The 23,830-nt window shown below is 37.5% G+C and overlaps 1 protein-coding gene across 1 annotated transcript; it reads right to left on the bottom strand.

Annotated features, from left to right (window-relative positions):
• Nucleotides 1-3,002: 3,002 nt before the first annotated feature.
• On the bottom strand, nt 3,003-23,664 carry LOC148824061 (forkhead box protein K2-like). The gene is made up of 9 exons (XM_088928388.1): nt 23,152-23,664; nt 9,400-9,594; nt 8,145-8,292; nt 7,478-7,624; nt 6,764-6,957; nt 6,156-6,352; nt 5,455-5,751; nt 4,753-4,962; nt 3,003-4,394 (listed from the first exon to the last, which is right to left on the bottom strand). Exons 1-9 carry the CDS (start codon nt 23,445-23,447, stop codon nt 4,207-4,209), a joined length of 1,872 nt encoding a protein of 623 aa, XP_088784514.1. The 5' UTR covers nt 23,448-23,664; the 3' UTR covers nt 3,003-4,206.
• Nucleotides 23,665-23,830: the final 166 nt, after the last annotated feature.

Raw genomic sequence — 23,830 nt, 5'->3', positions numbered from 1 at the left:
TGTTTTTCCTGGTGGAAACTGTTGGAAAAGATTTAGATTATTCCAAAACAGTAATTGCACACATTCTAAGCTTTAAATTGAAATGTAAAACAGCTGTATATAAAAGATCTTGAAACTCTTTTATAAAAACTGGCTTTTGCATTTATATTTGTTTCATGGGTATAATCAATGTAAAGTTCTGCTCTCATTGATTAGCTGCTTGCAACTATCGAGATTAACTTTGCCCCTTTGATTAAAGGATACACAAAGTGTGAAAACAGGTCTATTACATTTTGTTGGTGAAAATGGAAAGATTGAATCCTTGGACTTCTAGAACTTTACAAGATGCATAGTGACATTTGTCGACTAAGATACTGTCACCGGGGAAGCACAGTGGCTCAGTGATTAGCCCTGATGCCTCATCACTGGGGCCCTGGGTTCACTTTCCTGCTAGCTGCATGAGAAAAACAAACACAGAACGTAACATATGGTCTCCCCTCTTTTGCATGGATTTCCTCTAGGTGTTCTGGTTACCTCCCATGGTTCCAAGACATACTGGTAGGTTAACTGGCTTCTGGGAAAATTGACTCTGGTGCGAGTGTGTGTGGCTTGTGTGTACCCTGAGATAGGCTGGCATCCTGTCCAGGGTGTACTCTGCCTTGTACCCGTTGCTTGCTGAGAGACCCTAAATTGGATAAAGAGGTTAGAAAAGGGGTGAATGCATAGATACTGGCAGCCAACTGGGATCAGAGGATTGACATGAAGTGGACAGCTGAGAACTGAAACAGTGCCCTGGGATTGTGTCACAAGTGATGAACCTTCACTTACTTCCAAAATGTTCAGTGACCAAATTAGTTCTCCATGTACATCGCAATATTAGAATTGGCAGTACTAGTGCCAGTACTAGGCTGAGGTTATCAAAGAGAAAGAGGAACCCAAGCTCAACCATTTGTACTCCCAGACTTATAGTATGTACCTTTCTTCAATTGTCTAGCTAGCCCAGACCTGTAGGACCACAGTTTATGTTGGCTTGACTGCTGCCTCTATTGTTAATGACCCAATTAAGTTTATCATTGTCTTAACTGCACCACTAAGAATTTTTCTAAAGGTCAGATTCAAATTCTTAAGATTTTAGTCAAACAGGTGTCCATACAACACAGTCACTGCTCCATGAGACTGACAATCCTAATATGGACAAATATATAAACCTATAAACCTCTCTTGAAGCTTTTCCAGCACAGCTTTTAGCAATCTAATTGAATTATTGGCTTAATTGGTAGGTTCAACACTTTCCCCCAGCTCTTCCAGTACTGCAAGACCCATGCAATAGGTTTTTCCCCAGTTCATTTCCCAAAGTACAAATTATGTGGAGTTTTATAGAAAACTTTTTCTGCCTTAGGAAACTGATGCTAGAATGACATGGATCAGTGCACTATATGCATGACTGAGATGAATGTGCATAAACCTGGGCATAAAAAGAGATCTTAAAAAAAATTCCTGTGAATGTTCCTTTATTATAATTTCCTAGTACTTCTAAAAAGAGTGTTCCTAAAAGAGGACCAAGGGAGAATACTAACCTAGATAGGTACCCCATTTACAGAAAAGGCTGACTAGTGCAGGAAAAGAAAAGGTTGAGCAGTTTAAGTTTAAGCTACTGCTTAAGGGCAGTAGTTTTTGCCCTTGTGGATTAAAGATCTATACTAGATGATAAATTTCATTCATCAAAGGTGAAATTTGAAAAGCCATACTTCTCTCAACTCATAAAACCCACCTATAGAGTAGATAGCTATTTCCTATTTTAAGGGACAAGAAACCTTACTTGCTTTTTCCCCCTTGTGACAAAATTAAAGAGATTCATTCAAGCACTGAAAAATGATCATAGTTAAGACTATTATACAGATATAGCTTAATACAAAGCTACTAGTTTCTTTGGATTAAAATACAACTATTTCCACAGCTAAACATAACTGTTTCATTTAATGTAATATTTTGTACTGTAAATTTCAGCACTGAACACTTTCATTTAAAAATACACCTAACTTATCAAAGCAGGGAAAATAATGTGAAGGGAAAGAGACCACAGTAAAGGAGGGAAGTGTGATGCCTTGATGGAGCTGGAGGCTGATGAAATTAGTAGTACATGACATACTGAAAACCTTATGTATCAGCACCTCACTCAAATATGCAAAAATGAGCAGAAGAGTACAGGAAGACTAATAGCACACGTTGAAGATTGAGAATAGTGTTAAACATGCTTTAAAAACTAGTCAAGGGTGCTTCAATGCAGGATTTTCATTCTACTGCACATCTGTAACATTTTTCACAGGTAAATGTATAACCTTCCAGCATCACAGATTAAGCAGTAAACCACTTACATCACTTGTCATGTAGCTTCTTAAGCCTTTTCACTTCTGTGGTGCCTCCCAGAACTGTGTGGAACAGGGGGTCAGATCCAAAACATATCATACTCGAGTTTGTGTGCACATTATTGGAGTACAAACACCATGACTGAAAATCCAGTACATGACAGTATATTGTCACCAATGTGAGCTGCAAGCTGCAGAAGCCGCCACTGTCGCAAAGAAAGCCAAGAGTGCCCAGTACTCAATGCTCTGCCAAGCCTGCACTACTGCTTGGGAAATCGCACTCACAGCAAGGTAGCAACTTTAATCAATGATGCCTGGGCCACAGAGTTCAACATGGACTCTAAGCAAGTGGGTTTTCAGTAAACTCAAATTACAATTCAATTCAAAATTACTATTCAATTCAGTAAAACTGAAATACTATTTCAATATAGTAGGGTGTGGAATATCAATGCATATATGTTGTGTAAACCATCAGAAACTATAACCAGACATCTTGGATTTCTCAGGCTTGTGCATTTGTTGTGGTCATTAAGCTTAATGGAAACTAAAAACCAGGATCACAAAGTAAAAGTTCATCATTAGGTCAGATGATTTGGATATCTTTGTAATTTGTCTTTTGGTGGTGCATGAAAAGACGGAGAATAGTTCAACTTCACGGAAGGTTTTTAAATTAATTTATAAAAAAAAAAGCATTTACCCACTGAAGCAGAACAAACATCTATCATTTTTTTTGCTTGGAACATACACAATCTGAAGAGAAACTTTTCTGTAGCCTGAACAGAATAAAATAATCAAGCAAGGGACTGCCAGCTCCAACACAAAATAAACAGCAGAGGATTAAGAGGGAAAAAGAAAAGAAAAAAAATAAAATTAGGAACAGGTTAATCAAGTGCAGCTCTGGTCAAATTCATAGCAGTTCTTTTTTCAGTTCATTTTCAGTTAACGGCTCAGTTACATTTTTTAATCAGTTACATGCAAGCTTGATAAAGCATTTGATCACTACACATGGAATAATTTTATATATTTTCGGTTATCTGTTAAAATATGAAAATCTGTAGGTGTAATAAAGTAAGCTTCATTTGGATCCGACAGAACAGACAAAAGTAAACCACTCCATTGATAGTTTAAAAAAGGAAACTACATTCATTTTCACTGAACATAAAAATTCCACATACAAAAAACAGCTTGTGATTCCAAAGTACAGATGGAGTGATTTGAAATGTCAGTGACCCCGTTGTTTCTTTTTGCCTACAGAAATGAAAATACACCCAAAAAAGATCCTAATTTTCCACATATGAACAACAAAATACTGCATATCTACTAACAACTGCATTAGGTAGGTCAATATGAAAGGCTAGCTGCCGAGATATAGGAAATGGCTCCACGCATTTGTTCCCTTTGCAGAATACACTATTGTTTTAAAATCTGGTTTACACTAAGCGCTTGTCATGCTGCCGTTACACTGGTATGTGCTCAGTCCATTTTGAAAGTTTAAGAGATCAGACGTGTCATTTATTTAGCTGCAGTCCTCCACACCTCTCCATTTCCCAGTGTGCACTGAGGTAGTTGAGCAGGAGGTACAATACAGCCTCTTGACCTGGGCCTCGTTTTTCATTCAGTTTGATTCTTACTCCTAAGTTAGTTTTTTAAGGCTTCCTGTGCTCTTTCAGTGCTGCCTCATAACAGTCTTTTCACAGGGTACCTATGTTTTTTTTCCTTTTACTATTTTTCTTTTTTTTATTATTATTATATTTAAACCCATAGGGTGGTAACACATTCCAAAGTTCAAAGATGGTTTAAGTTGATCTTCTCCTTTTGGCACCTTCGAGTCGATAAAAAAAGGGCAGTGACTGAAAGGTTTTTAGTTCTGGCTGCCTTGTTCACTCACAGCAGGAGTGTCCACATTTACTGCAATGACTATGCTCTCTCCCTCATCCGTTTTGATACGTTTAAGTTCCGGTTGCTCTGCCTGGTCTCCATTCTGCCGTTTCGTTGGAAGAGAGGCTGATGCAGAAGCATGGGTTGCTAACATATGTAGTGGGCTGGCAACTGCAGGAAAAACAAAACATTGTCAGCAGGAATTTTAACACTTCCTCTGGTTTTCTGTGAATTCTGGGAATATCTAGAAATGTAGTTACCCTTCTCTTATTCACTTTTAATGTGTTGTGGTACAACAAATATCTGGTATGCCATCAAAAACATTTCACATCTGATGGGCAATATTCCACTATAATAAAACCTCAAACAAATAAATGCCTCACTCTGTTTTTAATGATTTAGCGCATGAATTAAAAACTCCCTAATAAGAACATTTTAATATTAAGCCTGCAAAAATAAAAACTGCATTAAAGGTTTACAAGCATACAGTATTTGAGCACACCAGAAGATTTACAAAGCATTACCTTACCTGTATTCACTTGTCCTTGTATGGCAGTGGTGATTGGGACTACATGAGTGCCATTCTGTGTAATGGTCTTTATTGGTAGCTGGTGCTGTCCAAGAGGAGCCTGTTGCACAATAGTAACTGTTTGTAAAGGGGTAGCCTGAGACGTTTGAATAATACGACTAGCAGCTCCAATAGCAGCATGAGTAATAGCAGGAACAGGTTCTACTTTCACTGCAAAAGAAAAATGAGGAACAATTAGCCAAGTACAATAACAAAAAACGACATACACAACAGTGAAATAAAGCACAACAAGTATAAGATTTTTGTACAATTTAAAATGAAAGCTCAACTTTATACATTCCAAAGAATCTATTTTAAATAAGAAATTAAAGGTTACGAACAAGAGGATTACATTTGGACTACATAGTTTAAATCACTTGTAGCAAATTACCCCAAGGATATAATCCAGCCATTTCTTAAATGACACTTGGATATCAGCTTCAAAATTACACCTAGCACTTTTTCCAGATTTCTATAACACATTAAGTTAAAACAACTGACAATGCTTTACTGTGCTTAAAATGTAAAGAGAAGACAAATCCCCACATTTAGCACAATATAAAATTACACAGAGTTGTAAGACATTTTTGGCCATTACTACATTTGGATATCCAATACCAATTTTTACAGCTCACAATAAGAGAAAATGCTTGCCATCCTTACCTTTTAATTCTTTGTGTTCTCCATTCTCCTGTGGTTCTGCTTTTGACTGATTAACTAGCGCTGCCTGAGTGACCACTGCTTGGCCGGCCACTGTATATGTGTTAGCTGGTGTTAGTCCAGCCACACTAGTAACCGATACGGCTGGGATCTGGTGGACAACATGAACAGTCTGCATAACAGGCTGCTGGGATGTGGATGTCGTCACAGGAGTGGCAACTGTATAAGTGACAGGTTTAATGGTCTGTGGTAATTGTCGTTGGACTGTAATTAAAACTGGTTGACTATTAAGAGGTGACCCTGTAACAGAAATTAAATTAAATTAGCTCAGTCTGGTGGTAAACTTTTGTTTATAGTTCAGTCCTGGGAAGCAGATGAAATTACTGATGTAAAAAAAACCTCTTATGATTCTGGAAAATGTCTGCTGCCCATGACTGATTACCTCAACCTGGCTTTCTTTCTGTCAGAATTACTATATAAAACATTTGCTCTTTTATAACTGAAGTAAGAAAACATTTAATAAAATTAGATAAAAACTGTATTGCTTCATGGCATTTTAGGTGTTTGTATTATACATTTAGATTAATACAACAATAGTATAATTTTCAACCGCTGGGAAATTTGTTTTGTTGGAAACCAAGGAATTGCACATTGCCAATCAATCAAGCAATACTTCAGCTGTGAGGGGCCCACATCTCTCTTACCAGGTGCACTCTGGGCAAAGCGAGCTTCCTGTATTACTGCTAGTTTGGGCTGGACTGCAGTAGCTGGGGCAGGGGCGGATGGGGGCTCTTGCTCCATTGGGACAGGCGAGCCTTCCCGGGACAGGCTCTCCGGGGTCTGCACTCCGCTGGAGTGAGCTGATAACACCCCAGAGTGGTTTGGAGAGGCTGGGGCACTTCTGTGAGGGAAGAAAATGGACAGCACTTAAGCGGGACATCTAAAAATACACCACTCTAAAACATTTAAACCAAGATTTCGGTTCTACCTGATTTTTTGGTTTGGTTCTGATTTGTCTGTAGTCCCAAAATCAAAATATTATCATGATCACAAGCAGGAATTATAAGCATCCACCTAGTGATAATATAATACGCCTGTAAAGGCAACTGCAATGTAACACAAATTAACTTCTGAGCAATTGTTTATCACTGTTGTTGTAGACAGACAATAGTATACACTGCAGTTTTTCCAATGTTTTTTTCCCCACTTACATAGTATCTGTAAACTACATAAGCCATTCTTAAGGATCAAGAAACTTAAATTCTAGCAATGTTGGTGAAAATAGTCAATACACTATGAAAAGTGCGATTACCTAGATGACAGCGGTCCTAAAGGAGTTCGAAAGCAAGGAACACCCCTTGGCCTTCGTTTCCTAAATGCTTGTTCTATGAGTTTGCTCTCTGACGCAGGATCTATCCTCCAAAAAGAACCTTTGCCCGGCTCTTCCTGTGATCTGGGCACTTTAATAAAGTAGCGGTTCAGAGAAAGATTGTGACGAATTGAGTTCTAAAACAGAAGATGAGTGTTAGTATAAACAGCACCAAGGTCTTGTTTAGGTTTCATAAATGATTAATCAAGTGTCACCTATTACAACATTAGTGAAATGCAAATTTTCAATACAACTTCAAAATCAAGCCATACAAATTGTTACAAAATTACCCTTCTATTGCTATTGCTTGATTTGCTTAACATTACAACCATTTAAATCATCAAATCCATCTCAACAGAAGGGCCAGTAGGAGTATTTAAAACAATCTCTCATCCCCCCCAGTATATAAAATATAAGTGGTACAAACATATGGTCTAAGGATATTGGTTCTATGTGCCTGCATGGTTTGAATAAAAATAATGTTGTGGTTTTACTTGTTTAAAACATGCCAAATACTCTTCATTTAAGAAAAGGCTAAAGAAAAACAATCAGTATTCCTCCAGAGAAAATAAAACTTGATTACTCAATCAGAATGCTTTCTCACCATGCCTTGATACAAAACAAATCTTAAGGTTAATTAAAAACAGAAGTTGGTACCTGCCAGCCCTTGTCTGCTGTCCTGTAGTAAGGGTAGTTTTTTGTGATATGTGTGTATATTCCATTTAGTGTGAGCTGCTTGTCAGGGGCCATTGTAATAGCTTGTACTATTAACTGTGCATAAGAATACGGTGGCTTGGAGTCATCCTGCATGTAAAAAAAAAACATCGTATTAAAATGGTGTATGATCAAATTAATGCACCCATCCATTGCTGTTTTTCAGTTTTCAGTCTAATCTCAGGCAGCACAATGGAATGGTGGTCACCAATACTATCATAACTCTTAAAACACAAGTTCAATTCTGACCGGGGAGCAACCTGAATGTCTCCTGAAAGTACAGCTTTGTTCTAGTTTTCTCCCACCTCCCAAAGACATGTTTGGCTAGGTTTGAGTAGCGATTGCAATTTCTTTTCTAAAATCAACATTTACACATTTGCTTGAATCTTGTTCTTAAAGTTTTCTATACAGATTCAGGCAAAAAACTTATTCTGCACTGGTTTGTTGCAAATGTTTTAAGAAAGCACAATACAGACCTCTACCCCTTGTATCCTAGAAAATACAGTGTAGATCTCAAGTCACTGAAACAATAATGTACAAATAGGGATCTTAAAAACTGGGATACATATTCCTACATTTGCATGACTATCCAAATTTTCAGAACAGTTACCTTGGGACTATCTCCTCCTGATGCCTCCTTGTCATTCTCTGACTGCGAGTTGTCCCCTATAAGCTGCAGATCAGATGCGATAACACGGCTCACCCTATACCCCGAAGACCCTGCCCCTCGTGGACTTGATGGGCAGGAGTTGGCAGCACTGCAAAACATGAGCCCAGTGATTTCTGAACTATAGCAAAGATCAGTAAGACCTGTGTGAATATTTCTACCATCAGCAGCTGAATTGTATTAAGATATATTCAGCAAACATTGTAAAGTACATTAAATTGAACATATTTTTGATTGATATTAACATTTTTCAAAACGTAGAAAATTAATTTGGGAGTGAAAGAATGGAAAAAAGAAAATTAATTCTTTGTGGATTTGCAAAATGAGGACATAATCAAACTCTGAAAGTATTTAAAAAACAACTGTGAAACATATTCCAGACATTTTGTTTTAATAAAACTCGGCACAAGTGAATGAATTATTGTAAGCTTTTAAAATCTATCTTGCATTAATTGTCTTGTGTTAACATCAGCTTTTGGCAGAGTGCATTGCCAGAATGGAAAACATACGACAGCTAGGTAATTCATTTCAGAACAAGACCAGGCAAAATGAAGTAAACATTTAGACTTTACAGCAACACACTTGATTTGTAATTACCATTCCTAAAATTTATCAACAATGCAGGCCTATTTAACTCAGCTGTTTCAAGTGCTGTGATGTTGACCTTTCCAGGCAATCATTCTGAAGTAATGCAAATTAGTTCTTATCCTCACAATCAAATGGAAGAGTATAATGCATAAAAACATTTTCAGTGCATCTGATGGAAATACATAGATCAAATCGAGACCGTCAGTCTAAGTATTAAACATACAAACAAAAATGCAATAAATCTTTCTGTTGGCATAATCTTAGTGAAGTGAGTTTTTCCTCCCAAAAACTTACCATAAACACACTGGATAACATATGATACACGAACGCACAGAACGCGCTGCATTCAAGTTTAACATCAGAAAAGGACCAGATGTTGAAAAACGCTTTACGAATCAATCTCTCTGCCCAATCTTCATTTTGTGGTTTAAGGATTGAATTGCAGAGATGATGCTATCCCCCCCCCACACACACACTCTACAACAAGATGGAAGAATACATTTTGTGAATGGTCAAAAGCGTACTGCTGCATGTCATTCAGCAGAATCCCAGTCAGGAGCAGACTAAAATGAATAGCATACATGATGACTCCTGAGTAATAGAAACATACCTGATAGTTCCTGTAGGAGAAGGAAGTGGGCTCATTAGATGCGCTATGTTGTCTGGAATGTTTATTGTTAAGGGTGAGATCTGAGGCTGGACTGGCTTTACTGGTGACTCTGGAGCCTCTCGCTTCTCCTTCTTGTCACTGGACAGTGCTGTAAATGTGATCTTGATATTTGTGCTGGGAAACCTAAAGGTGCATCTAAAAAGAAAGAAAATCACAACATCAGTATAGAACATTATTTTACAAATGTGTTAATTTTTTTACAAATATGCTTCCTTATAATAATTCAGGTCTACTACATCACACATCATTCTCCTAGGGTGTACATAACCTTCAGAAACCCCTGTTTAAGGCTGCTGAACAGATTCATTTCTATATTTTACCGTTCTCGTTTCTGGCTCTATCTGGATTTACCCAAACCAGCTTGTGTTCTCTGTTGCGTGTATTATAAAATGGTGCCAGTGGGTCGAGTAGGTGTTATCTTAGCATTAATATTCTACCTCTAATGCATACAGGAGAAAAGCGTGTGGAAGAAGTAAAGAGCTAGAAAGTACAAACTGAACGGGTGTGTGCCATTACTGGCACTGCCACAGAAACACCAGAGTACAGACCAACCCCTCTGTCACCGAGTCTGGTGATCAAAGCTCTTATTGTGTTGACTTGCTTCCCCCCCGGGCAGTGTGCCACAAAATACACCGACTGAACCTTCTGCAATATTTACATGACACACGCTGAGAGCCAGTGTCACTGACACTGGACCAACAAATCAGCCTTGTGCATTTAAAGGAGAAGCAGCTGTGCATCAGCATAGTCAAGCTTACACCTCCATATTTATTAATTGAACCATGATAAAAGTTAATTTCTTAAATCCCAAAACCTTGTATTTCCTGCAGCTTAAAGGAAAGGTGTTAGTTTAAAAACGAAAGAAATTAGCAAGTACAGTGAGAGGATGCAGCTCTAAAATGACAAACGGTTTTAAAAAAACATTAAATTAATTTCTAGTGATAGATTATACTGCAAAACTATAATTATAAATTGCAGATTAAAAACCCACTGCTCGGAAATTTTACCAAATATAAAATTTTACCAAATGTAAAATTAACCCTAAGAATTTCAAAGCACACTCAGTTACTGTTTTCTCACCAATGACTAAATATTATTCAAAAGATTATGTTGTACTTTGTTTCCTTAAGTTTGTTGACCTATACTCTGTCAAGAATGTGTTCCTTTTCAAAACAAGCCTGAATTAATAACTAAGGATTAGACATTGAGCCTGTGGCTTACACAAGGAAAGTGGTACGAGTGCCAGAGGGTCCGAAGATACAAGAGAGGTCCCACTTCATTCCCCAACACAGCGCAGCACCCCCTGGTGTGACACCCGCCAGCCAATAAGCACCAGCAGCCCCACTACAGAGTGGATTAGATTAGAGAAGTGAGAAACCGATTCACGGGCTGTTTTAAAAAGGAAATGTAGGTGTACCACACTAGAATTAACACTCCTATTATTTATGAACAGTGCCAAGCAATCCTTAATAACTAAGTAGTCAGGACCACAGTTTTAACGTATCACCAGAAAGATAGACACTGCCACCTATCAACATACATGAACAGCGCTTTAGAACTTCTGCTCCAGAAGGAAAATGCAAAAAGGTAAGTATTATCTTGCCTTTCTGAACATGACATTCAAGTGAAGAATATAAGTTGGAATAATTTAGAAATGTTACACTTCATTTATATATAGTACTTAAATACATGAAAATAAATTAGACCCTTTGGGAAATATGCAAAGTGATTTGGATTTGAATCAGGTATCAGGATGCAGAAGCCTATAAGACCCTCAGTTCGTGGTTTATAAACTCCTATTCTAAAGATGTTCAGATGTAAATAACTTACAAGTTAAACAAGGTGGGGACTCTGGGCAGAGTGCACAATGGTTGTTTAATTAGTAGTTTTAGTTTCACTAAAATGAATAAATTCTAACTTTCAACTAATTTTTAGATGTGATTGCTTCAGACAAATATACCAGGGCTCTTACCCGATTAACCACCTAAGGATCTATATAATATCTGTCAGATAGTTTGGCTATTACGCCATTCAGTTAGTATAGTTAGTATACATTTAAATGTCTATAATATATGCAAACTATTTCTTTAAATAACATTTATTTTTGCCAAAAACGGTGTTCTGTTTTCAAAAACATGAATTAAAAGTTATTTTAATACATTTTATACTGCTGTATAAGCAGTACTACTAACAATTAGCTACAGCTCCTTCTACATCTTGTCTGGAAGATTAAAAACTCACTATAATCCTCAAAGAACCACCCAGACTATACTCATTTGCTTAGATTTTAACTGACCTATTTGAACCAGTACATTTCATTCAAAACACATCACAACACAAGCACAAAACCTTTTTTAGCAAAAGAATGCTAAGCATTCAGGACAGGAGTTGCATTCCTGGCAGTGAAAGTATTCACTGTGTGACAAAGGCTAGCCACAGTACTTTAACAATCCTGTTTCCTCACCACTACCAGGTGTAGAACAGACCAATGCAAGGATAAATGGCTCATTAACCCATAAATCAGAAATAGCACAGCCTCAAGATCTTATATTAAAATACACTGAAAAGTTATTTCTCTACAAGCGAGAATTTAACTTTCCTCCCCAGAACTGAAATAAAGGAATTTTACCCAGTCATCATCTTTAAATACCTCCACACTAAAGAGCAATGAAAGTGCCTCACTGTGGTTTGAACGCTATGTAACGGATCACTGGAGTATACAATCCCTGCTGGCTCTTAATTTCTTTGATAAGCACAGAATTTATCATCTCATCTATAAATCTTTCTAATGAAATTTCATAACAATATAGCTGTGTGAATTCTTCCAAATCAGCGGCTACTTCTATGTCCAATTAAAATTGAGTCAAAACTTTTTTGCACTGCAGTGTAGTAACATGGAGTCAGGAATTTCTGTTGCTCAGCTTTTTTTTGAATCCATCTACAAAAAGCAATTGTGTTATCATTTAAATAATCAACACAGAATTAAGACTGAAAACAAAATCTCCTGAAACTAGGACATAATTTTATCAAGTAAATCCTGTTAAAACTACATAAACCAGGTTATGTAAAACAGCCCAGAGGAAATGTCTAGACTTCTCTAGACTGTTTTAAATTGACCTTATAAACTGACTTTTGAAATTGACCTTGTAAATTTTTATGATAAACTGACATGATATTTTCCAGTTTATTTAATCTCTTACTTCCTACTATAAACCTTTTGTATCATTCACAATTGCAAAAACATTTTCACTGCTTTCACCATCTACAACAATGTATAGGTCCACACAGTTATTCCTACCCTATTATTTGGAGACTAATTCAAGCTTAATTTGATATACACTATTAATATTTCTGTGGAAGTGGTATGTATAATCAAATTCTGTTTTAGGTAAAAGTAAATAAACAACAAAATCCAAAATTTAATAAAAGTACAAACCTGAACATTTAAGGCAACATCTTTTCAAAATCAGAATGTTTCTATTTTGAATAATATCACAATATCACGTTTCTCCGCCTCTGCTGATGGTGGTATTGAACGACAAGTTTCCAATCACAAAATGACCAAAACTCACCAAGTTTTCAAAAACAGTAAATGTGCATTAAGCAGCAGCAACAACAACAACAACAACAACAACAACAACAACAACAACAACAACAACAACAACAACAAAAGAGTATTGGCATAATTTATTCAGCTGGTGAAAGCAGAAAACCAAAATGCTTGGCAGCGCAGGAAGAGAATGTTGTGTAAGAAGAAGAAACAAGAACCCTGGAAAGCACCAATCAATGAGAAGCAGTGCAAAGGGCTACTGGTGTAAACCAGACAGTAATTCATGAAAGCTGCTCATGTAATGGCAGTGGAATCTGAGGCTCCACCGACTAGGAGTACAAAGAACAAGCTCCAGCAGAATCGGAGTGCTTCCCGCTCTCCAGCTTTTGTTTCAGTTCAGGCTCAACTGTTTAAGATGCCAGTAGAGTGTTTCTTAGCGATACACTAAAACAACTCTGTAAACAAAAAAGTAAACCCTTTAATGCCAATCCATTTCAATATTAATAATTTTAAGACCTCCATATTAATTAACAACCAAGCAATTCCACACCATTTTTAAATGTAAGAAACTGAAGAAAAAACTCCTTCATCTGAATTTTGTTTTCAATGGTCCACTTTCAAAGATGTCATTTTTAGGCCCATTTCAGGGAAAGATAAAATATCCTAGGGTCTCTAAAACTAGCAATTTATTATGCGCAACTTTCTGTAAGCACTCCTCCAGTTAAGACTGGCCTCATGTGAAAGAGCTGTAGTTCAAGAACAGGTATTCCCAGAATTAAGACTTTATATGGAAAAAAGCCCCTGTCACTGTGTAAAAACTGCAAATTCACTACAAGTCTAGCTTGGTTTAGACTCAAATGAAACATAAGGGTGTACTCCTTCTAAGACAGTACCCTAAACATCTATTTTTGCAATCTAGGGATGTCACATACCAAGTGGTTTTACAAAATAACTATGAAAACATGAGTATAACAATAAATTTAGATAGGTCTTACCTCTGTTTGCCTGGATATTATGCAAGATGTCCTCTAGCAATTTTCCAGGTATTCACAAATACAGCTTCAGCTTTGAAAACGGATTGATTCTGGAATGCATTGAGTAGCATTTATGGAAAAAATATACCTGAATACACCCTCATCATGTCATTACAGGACATTTCCATTAGTGTAACACTATAAACCTTCTTTGGTTTTTCTTCTGTACTAAAAATGAAGAAGTCATTTACTACTAATAATACATTAGACACCAGTTAGCCGTGGTTTCTCTTCGCAAACACACTTTCAACAGGCAGGACTTATCTCTAGTAATAGAAATCTAAAATTACGTGTAATACTGTATAATCATTGTAATACTGATGAAGACTGGAGCAAAAGGAATGTGAGAAGAGCATGATGCAGTGGGTCTAAACTGGTACTAAATTGGTGCCATTGGTGTTAAAGCTAGGCAGTCCGCAAACAAGAAAGAGTTGCAATTATGCCTCAAAAAGCATGGTTTTTCTCTCTGTTGAATCTGAGAACACAGAATAATTGCAGGTTGCTTGCACATGTATTTTTTTTTAAATACTGAACACTGAAATACAATACACCCTTACTCTTGCCACAGGACATAAGAGCCAAGAAATAGCAGTATTTCTCTACACTTGGACATGTAACAGTCTGTAATGTTCATACCTTTCAGGGCTATTTTTCTATAAACCAATCACTGTTTATAGAACACAATCTAACAATTTTTCAGCATTAACAAGCACGACTGTGCTAGGGTATAGCAAACAAAGCTGGCTATTACACAGGTGAATTGAATCGTTGGTAAACAAGGTTCACACTAGCCAACCCTGGTGGGTGTGCTTACAACCTTAGTATTTGTCAGACAGTCCTAGAGCCTAGGCAGTATAGTTTACAAGACAGGATTTTATAGTATGTGAAGAGAAAAATTATATAACTAATATATACACTTCACCTTAGTATATTGAAACTACTCTGCTGCCAAATATTCTAAGTGTTTTTTCAAGATGTCATTATTTTATTTAGACTTTTTTTACATTCATGAATGTGAAACAAGCTTTTTTGTAATCAAAATTAACTATTATATTTCTGACACTGGTAGTCATCTGCTATTATGTTTTGCAGAACACAAATGTAGACAGATAAAGGCACAAAGCTGGATTCAGTCCATATTGCTTCTACATTATTTTCACTATAATCCCTAACGACTTCAATGCACTTGGCCCACTTCTTCAAACTTTTTAGGGCAGCAATGCAGAAGACTTCACATTTGGCCTACAGCCAGGCCTCATACCACAGACGTGAGCATTCAGACTTCAAAAAATACAAAAGCAGTTTGGACCCCATGATGAGTGATTTAGCTGTTGGTGTCACATTAACAAATGACACTGTGAGAAACAAGGGAATTGTGCGCAGAAGCACTGTCATCAAGCAGCCACAGACCTTGGGCCAGCATTACCTGCTTTTGCTTCTCTCTGACCTGCCTCAACTCTTTCAACAACCTGGCACAATAATCCAGTAAGACAAGTTATCCGTCTAGCATTATAATCCAGTGGAGAGAGTTACTTGTTTACCATCTGCAAAATGGATGAAATGCATGATAACTAGACAAAACAATATGCAGTTCTTTTAGAGTAAAACAAATTAAAGTCTGTTAATACTTGACCCACATAAAAACCACCTCTACAATTCCAAAGTATTTAAAATATAGCAGAGGCAGAAACTGACTACTAATGTGTCAGTATGGCATCATCTTTCTGTCCCCATCAGCCCACTGTATTATCTTTTAGCTATTGCCTTTCCACTCTAAAAACTTCAGTATCTTTTTATGGTACCATATTAATTACAACATGTTAACATGTACAGAAGCAGTTAATCTACGAATACAAACTAATAAGCGTGATCTTACAAAATGGGTGAACTATGACACTGCATTTGAAGCTGTGGGGTGGTTACAAAAGTGCTTACCTCCTCCACAATACAAGCACTAGTAAAACTAGTTTGCACAGAAACAGGAAAACAAATACCATTAGATGTGTAAAAAGGAAATTTAAAAATATTTATCTTTCAACTCTCCAAATACATTACTTTTGGTATAAAAAATTAACGTTAATCGCCCTCCAGGGATGCGCAGCATGAAGAAACAGTAATAAACAGTTAAAACTTAGGAAAGTCAGACCATCTGAGTTGCCACATGTTCCCTCTGCAACAAGACAGCTGTATCCAAATCCACCCATTTTCTCCAAGTGGCCTGGCAGCTGCTTCTACTGGAACTCAAACTGCAGGCCTCAACACAGTAAAATGCAGCAAAACCGATCAAAGTAGTACAATGTTTAAATGTTCTCAGCTGCATTTAAGAGTTCTCCCTTGAAATTGGTATTTTAGAGGACGGAGAGTTTAAGAGTTTGCAAAAATGTGTTATTAATTTGGCATGCTTGCAGCTGCTAAGCAACAAGGTACTGTTAAGTGGGAAAAGTCCAGCCTTCCTTGCAACAGGTGCCACGCTAGGTATGTAAGAGAAGCAGACATAAAAATGCCTCAGTGTTCTAGGTTTAAAAGAAAACTATTTTATGTTTTGTTTCAATCTAAGGCACAGCTGAATAAATCTAATTTTTCTTGCTTTCTGGATTCAGCATTTAGTTTAGTCAAAACCCTAGAAGATTGCAACTACGATTCCCTACTTTTTTCAGCACAAAAAAGATCAGTTGCTTCAATAATTAACTACTGTCTTAACCCTGCGATCAAGAATTCCTGCGAACCCCAGAAAATTAGCCATGTGACATTAAGAAGACATCTTGTGTGATGCTTCTACTGCCCGGATTTGTTTGGCCTCAGGAACCGGCAGTCTATTTGTGTTTCTTCACCTGTACTGCACTGCACTGGCAAAAGATTGGCTGGATACTCACTGAAGACTTCAAGGAACTGACAGCTTATTTTTGTTACAGCCAACTTTGAGCACTAGGGTTTCAAGACACACTTCAACACCCATGGATGACAACTGAAATGCTCCATGGGAAATGCCATCTCGCTGCTCTCTCATTTGCCTTGATATGATGGTCCTCAGTGATGACCTCAGCAGGGCATCCTGATCTCAGGTCTGCTTCAGGGTCCTCGCACTCAGCACGCCAGTTTTATCACCATCCTTGGCCAGGACCTCAATGACAACGTGAGGCTCAATTTTTGTGAAATGAGTATTTTTTTTAAAGAGATGCCCGTCTCCAAAGGTTGTTCTCCAGTGGAGCAGGATTTTTGTTTCAGGATAATGTCGCAAAATCATATGATTTCAAATAAGCAGCAATCAAACTGTCAAGGCTATAAATACCTAACTTGTTGACCCGCTCTGATATAGCTCATAGAGAATGATGTCTGTGATGAATTCTGCATATAATAAATTCTATCTTTTCTTTCAGAATTGAGAGAATATGTACTTAGGGTTGACATTTAAACAGTTCCATTGCATGGGAGCTACCCCTTTTTAGAAATGTCCCCAATGTCACGGTCTTTGCAAAGTAACTAATGTGAAAAGGAAATATGTGGTAATTCTTTTAACAACTACTCCACAGGATTGCTTTGCAAATGTTATTACTTAGAAAAACGTTACCACAAAATGATCTCCACTATGACTATAAAGATCAATATAACCATCATAAATATATGCAAAAACAGACTTGCATGTATTAAAACAGTGGTTGGAATCATTTTTGAAGAAGGGTAAAACAGTATGTCAGAAGTGAACAAATCTGAGTTAGATTTTCTGCTGTGTCGTATAAACTTTTTCTTCAAATTACATCCACCTTATTGAACTATGTTGAGCTTCAGAGAAGGACTGTTTCTTCTACCATGAGGCAACAGCATAAATTAAATTTTAACTCATGCCAATCGTATCCAGATTTGAGAGAACAAAATAAATTTTACCTTAGCATCTTATCCAGGTTTTGAAATGTCAAACACTACTCTTTGAAATCTACTCCAAAACCTGAGCAATAAAGTAAAACAAAATAAACTGCAGCTTAAACCAATCAGCAAGGCCTTTTGCTACTCCTGAAGAACAATGCACTATATTCTGGCATAGCTGGATAAATATCTGTTTCAATACCAGCAAATATAGTTTGTTTTAGCTACTATTACTTTTTACACAAATGTATTCAAACACTTTACCACTGCTACAGAATTCTAAACATGTAACTAATGATTCTGGGTGGACCGCTATCTAGCAAGTTAAGTCCAACTGCATTTAAACACTTAGTATGTTACAGTTTATGATGCACATTTTCTTAATTCTGTCAATCTCTCAGTCTTTAATCTCTCAGACGTGAATTCAAACAGCTCTAATACCTATTTTAATTGAATTTAATACTGAAAGTTGGCCGTTAATTGTACAAAAAGGAACTTGTTTAAAAACAACAAAAAATGGAGGTTCAGGTTTAGCATGTGGTTTTTGCTTTGTGATATGAAACTTCACAGTTCGTTTACAATTACTCATTCCACCCAAAGTCTTAGTGATTTTTCTTGCTCCAAAAGACGAGTGTCCCACCTGAACACATTTCTGAAATACATTCTGCTTCTAGAAACCAAACCAATTTGTCAGGAAATAGGTTTGGTGTAAAAACAGACAATATACCCATACTGGACAGATGAATCGTCTGTTAGATAAAGTACTCATAAAAAGCTTCATAAAATTCTACCTGGAGAAATGCTAGACCAAGAGACTCCCAACTTTTATTTCTGATGTGTCTTTGGTAATTAAATATGCCGGCTAGAGAGAAGACACTATCTGCACAGCAAACAAGAGTGTGCTCCCACACACCACACTCCAAGTCCAGAGTTGACATTCTGTCTTTACAACCAAACTAAAAAGCTAATAATGCCAGACAGTTCTAGGGACTGCAAAGTAGTTATACCAGAACAGATTCTCATCCGAGTGCAAGATGAGCTCTAGAATCATGGGTTCAAGCCTGGAACATGTTACAAGCTGGCGGTGATGGGGATTCCCCAAGCAGCTAGTGCACAACTGGCTGAATGCTGCCAAGGGTACCGCAAGATTAGCTGGCTTTCAGTAACACAGCGGTCCCTGCAGCCGGTACATGTGACAGGTTAAAAGACAAGTGACTCAAAGGTGGGTAACTTAGAGGAGTGCGCCTATAGTTTCTCATAGTCCCATGCATGAGTTTGTTGAGTTGGTAACTGCAAGTCAAGGTGTGAAATACACCAAAGAGGAACACCAACTGGAAAAACCAATGGTGTTGCCCCAACTGTCACTCAGAGTTAATCCAGACTTCAGGGTGTGGTGGGATACATCAACTCTGGTTATTCCAATGTGGGTTTAACAAAAATAAATCAATGGTTACAGATTTCTTGAAAAAATGCCAGACAGCTCTTACTTAGCCCTTTCAAATTTAGACAAAGTAAATATGACCAGTTTGCCCTTGGTTCTTGGAAACAATGAAATTTAATATCACACATAATTTTTACTTTTCTATACCTTCTCCCTGCAGAGCTGCAGGGCCTGTGCTTGGCATGACTGTCCAGGAGTCTTTTAAGACCACGGTTTACTAAACATTGTAGGCAGAGGCTAAATGTACAGTTAAACCAATATGGTTTAGTAGTTCTATTTAAATACCACCAAAGAAATACAGATAAACAGACACATGGGCTGTTTATCATTGCCTTCAATGTCACTCATATACTGATTAAAACCCCACTGAGAATAGACTATCTGCTATATATTTTTCCTCTGCAAAATACACCTAAGTGTCTATCTGGATGATACAAAATAAATGCACTCTTTACCAACTGCTTGTGCAGCAGTCTACAAATGTTTTTCATTATACAAATCATCATGGAACTCTTTCCGATGATACAAATAAGCAGCAATAATGACGACGGTTTAGTATTTTATTACATATGAACCACTCTAACTTTCTGGATCATTCATCTCTGAAGGTACAGTGCCAATGAACATTTGGAAACAATCTTATCGAGAAGTCAGAAGGCATTTCTATTCTCAACTACCAAAACAATCACTCCATTACCAAAATCCAGAAATTGCCAATTCTGTATTCAACAATACACTGGTGAAGGGTCTTTGCCAGCTATTCACTTTCTTTTACGTACATCTGGAAAGATATTAAATGAATTCTTTAAAAATACACTTTCAATAATTAGTAAAAAGACTATCCTTTTTGACATGGCAACAGTGACTAAAACTATAGCTCCATGTAGGCTCCATTTTCCAAATACATGATGACCCTGGAGGCTGGGAAATCAATCAGAATCAATTTGCACATGTGTTTTGAAGCTAAAAAATGAATAGTGTGCTGTTTAGTCTATCACATCAGTGAAACTGACTCAAGCAATGTGTAAGAGTGTTTATCAAATGACTCACTTTGTGAAAAAAGGACAGAACTGAAAAGCTTTGTAGAAACGGTAAAAAGAAAAAGACTGCATCAACTTAAAGAAAAGATGCCAGCCAACACCTGAAAGGGCTACACAAGGTATCTTTCCACACAATGTCAGTCAATACAGCCTTGGTATCATAAACCATCACAAAGAAAACGTATTTCAAAAAACCTAAAAACCAATAATACCTACCCGCAATGTGTATTTACTACAAAGGGAATATTAGATCCAGTATCGTTCCATACAATTTTAATTTTAGGAAAATTCTATAATGAGACGTTTTTGAAGCAACTCTCAAAAGTATGTGAATCCTTTAAGCCAAATACACAACCAATGATGTCACCACCCTCCCCACCCCATCAATACTTCTGTTACAAAGGAGAAGGCATCAATGAAGTTCTCAAAATCTTTTTGTAGGACATCACCATTTATTTTAAGTGAGAGCTGTCTCACTCTGCGGTTTCATTGATATTTTTTTAATTAAAAAAAGTGGTAGGCTCTTGTTCTTAAAAATATAGCACCTTTACATTGAAATAGAAGTGAAAATGTTAAAATATGCTTGAATGCTTATTTTTAAGAAAAACACATAAAACTGTTGAATCTTGTGTCAATAGAACTTTCTTAAAACAAAAAGGATTCAAATATATCACCATGAGTGGTGAGCAGAAGAAACGTTTTACTATAAATAGACTATTTTATCAAGACAAAAACACATTTTAATGACTTAATAACTGACCAAAATGTGAATTATCTGTTCTTCATGTAGCATAGCCATGGAATTTCAAACTATCTTTCCCAGTTTAAAACAACATGAATGCTTCCATACTTGTGTGCTTTGATAACTACATACAGTTCTATTCAGCAACACAAGACAGTCAAACTAATACAAAATGGCAAAACCAAAACATATACTTTACTGGCACAACATATCACAGCCAAAGACTCGAAATCATTAACCTACTCCAAATCAATACTTGTTTGAAAGAAGACTCTTACATCTCTGTAGCAATATAAACATTTTCATTCTGCACAAACTCACCTTCTCTTCAGCTGTGGCAGACTGTTCTTGGTGTACTGTATATTTTCCATTTCAGTTATAGCTCACATAGAAGAAACCCCAACAATCTCAAAAAGCATAGTGGAAAAAAATATCATTGAACTCTTAACATCATTTTTCAGACATTTTAGTTGCTGAATATCAAAAACCTTAACTACTCCAAAACAAAAGAAATGGTTCCAGATTTCCTCTTCAGGCAACAATTAACTGTTGGCTGGAATCCTGTGAAAACTAGTATTGCTCACTCTGCAAGCTGCTACATAAACCAAAGCAAAAGGAAGCTATAATCAGTTGCTTTTAACACCGTAAATAAATGTTTTATGAATGATTCAGATTCCTGCACTTGTAAGCAGGATTTCCTTCCGGTGGCTGTATTCACTCACACAATGAGGAAACCAAATATGTCAGACATTTTTATATAGCTGTAACTTAAAACAGAGTAAATACGTAAAATAGAACTGGAAGGGAGGTTTTTACGGAACGTCTCCGGCAGCGAGCCTAAAGTGGGCTCTTTAATAAAGCACAATTTCAAAGGTGTTCAAATGCATTTCAAACACATGACTAAGAGCTGATTCTTTTTAATCGATTGATATGTAAAGTAAAACACAATCACACTGCATTCACCAAAGGTACGATTTTATTACGTGACACAAAAAGGTGCCACTCAAAACCATTTTAAAGGCATGGTTCTACTTTTATTTGTCCTCAGTGGCCAGTTTCAGGCCTTAAGAACACCAGGCAAATGTGATTAACAACCAGATGTTCTCTAGTCTTAGAAACCAGAATTACAACTGTACAATCCTAAAACGTCCACAATTCTCATAATAGGCTAGAGTATGGTGAAAACATCGTTTTTCTTAATTGTTCCATGCATGCTATTGAACACTGCGAATCTAATTCGCCACGGTAATTAAAATGCCAACAGCCAATTTTGCCACAGCGTTAAGAACGTATGTAGGCCAGATAAAACACTTAACTCGAACAGCGACGTGCAAAAGCGAGGGACTGACCTAGAGCACGTTTATCCAGCGCATAAGTTTCAAGGAGAAAACCAGCTGAATCTTAAACTGAGATGAGGTCTTAGGTGTAAAAATCGTATTGGAAGCTACCATCTGTATTCAATTCAATTATTTAAAAACACCTCCAGCTAAATTAGCATTATGACGTGCTCAAGTTTCAATATTTAACTGTAATTGCAAACCCAAACATTGATAATGCAATACCTGAACCGTCCTTTTATTTCTCTAGGACAATGTAAGCTATACATTGAAGGATCTTTATCATGCTTAATTCCACAACACAGGATATCACATGTATACCATTCAGCGAGAATTAACTTGAACCTTATCACGGTGTCAGAATCTGTATAAACAAACGAGGAAATGTTTTAATTTCGGTTTCTTCACGCATGAAACACCGATTTCTACACAGTATTAGTAAACGTGATCCCCGGGAACAATGCATTCTAATTTCTGTGGCAGAAATAAAGCGAATAGCTATAAAAAAATAACAGAAACGAACCAAAATATTTACTACATAATGCATGACTCCCCCCTCCCCACTCGTGCTTGAAACTGCTGGGACACACACACGTTTTTCATTCTGTTGTATTGTTTCCTTCTGCATGCCATTAACACGTGCAATGGGGAGAACAGCAACAATGACACCAATAAACATCTACTTACACTCTTGGTAGCTGTAGCGGAGGAGCCCCCCGTCTCTGGAACACCCCGTCCACGAACACCCCGTTTTTGCCGAGGCAGCGCAGGTAGAAATCTCCCCCGCCGGTCCCGTCTTCGCCGGCGGTGAAGATTTCCAAGTGTCGGCGGGAGATGAAGCTCGAATGGCCCATGCTCACGTCCACGGAGCCCTGCGACGAATTCCGCCCGATGGTCACCGAGCGCTTCTTCATCAGGTACTCGAACTCACGGCCCTCAAGCCGGGCTACCGCCGGCCCGGACACCCCGCTCACCACCGCCATTTTACTGAGTTTGTGGGGTCTAATACACCAAATGTTTTTGTGGAGACAGAGCGGGGGGATACGTCTGATTTTGGGTCTCGAATGGGTTGCGAACTGCGTAATTTCTAGCAGGGGAATCCAATTTAAATCTAGTAAATTTTAGTAGGGAACGTGCCAGACCAGGGACAGCGGCTCCGACCCACCGCCGCGACACAGAGAGAAAGGGAAGGAGAAAGGACCAACCAAACAGCACGAAGGAGGCGGGCGCTAGGTCACTGACAATCGTCCTAGGCAATGAAGAACGAGGAAGGACGTGGAGTTATAGGGAGACAACCAATGGAAATGAAGTTATGGCCGGTTGGTAAAGCTGGCATGTTTGGTTGCATTGTGGACTAGCACGCAAA

This window comes from Atractosteus spatula, chromosome 11 (genome assembly GCF_055471065.1).
Source record: "Atractosteus spatula isolate fAtrSpa1 chromosome 11, fAtrSpa1.hap1, whole genome shotgun sequence".
Classification (NCBI taxonomy): Eukaryota; Metazoa; Chordata; class Actinopteri; order Semionotiformes; family Lepisosteidae; genus Atractosteus; species Atractosteus spatula.
This window is presented reverse-complemented; position numbering and strand designations above follow the sequence as displayed.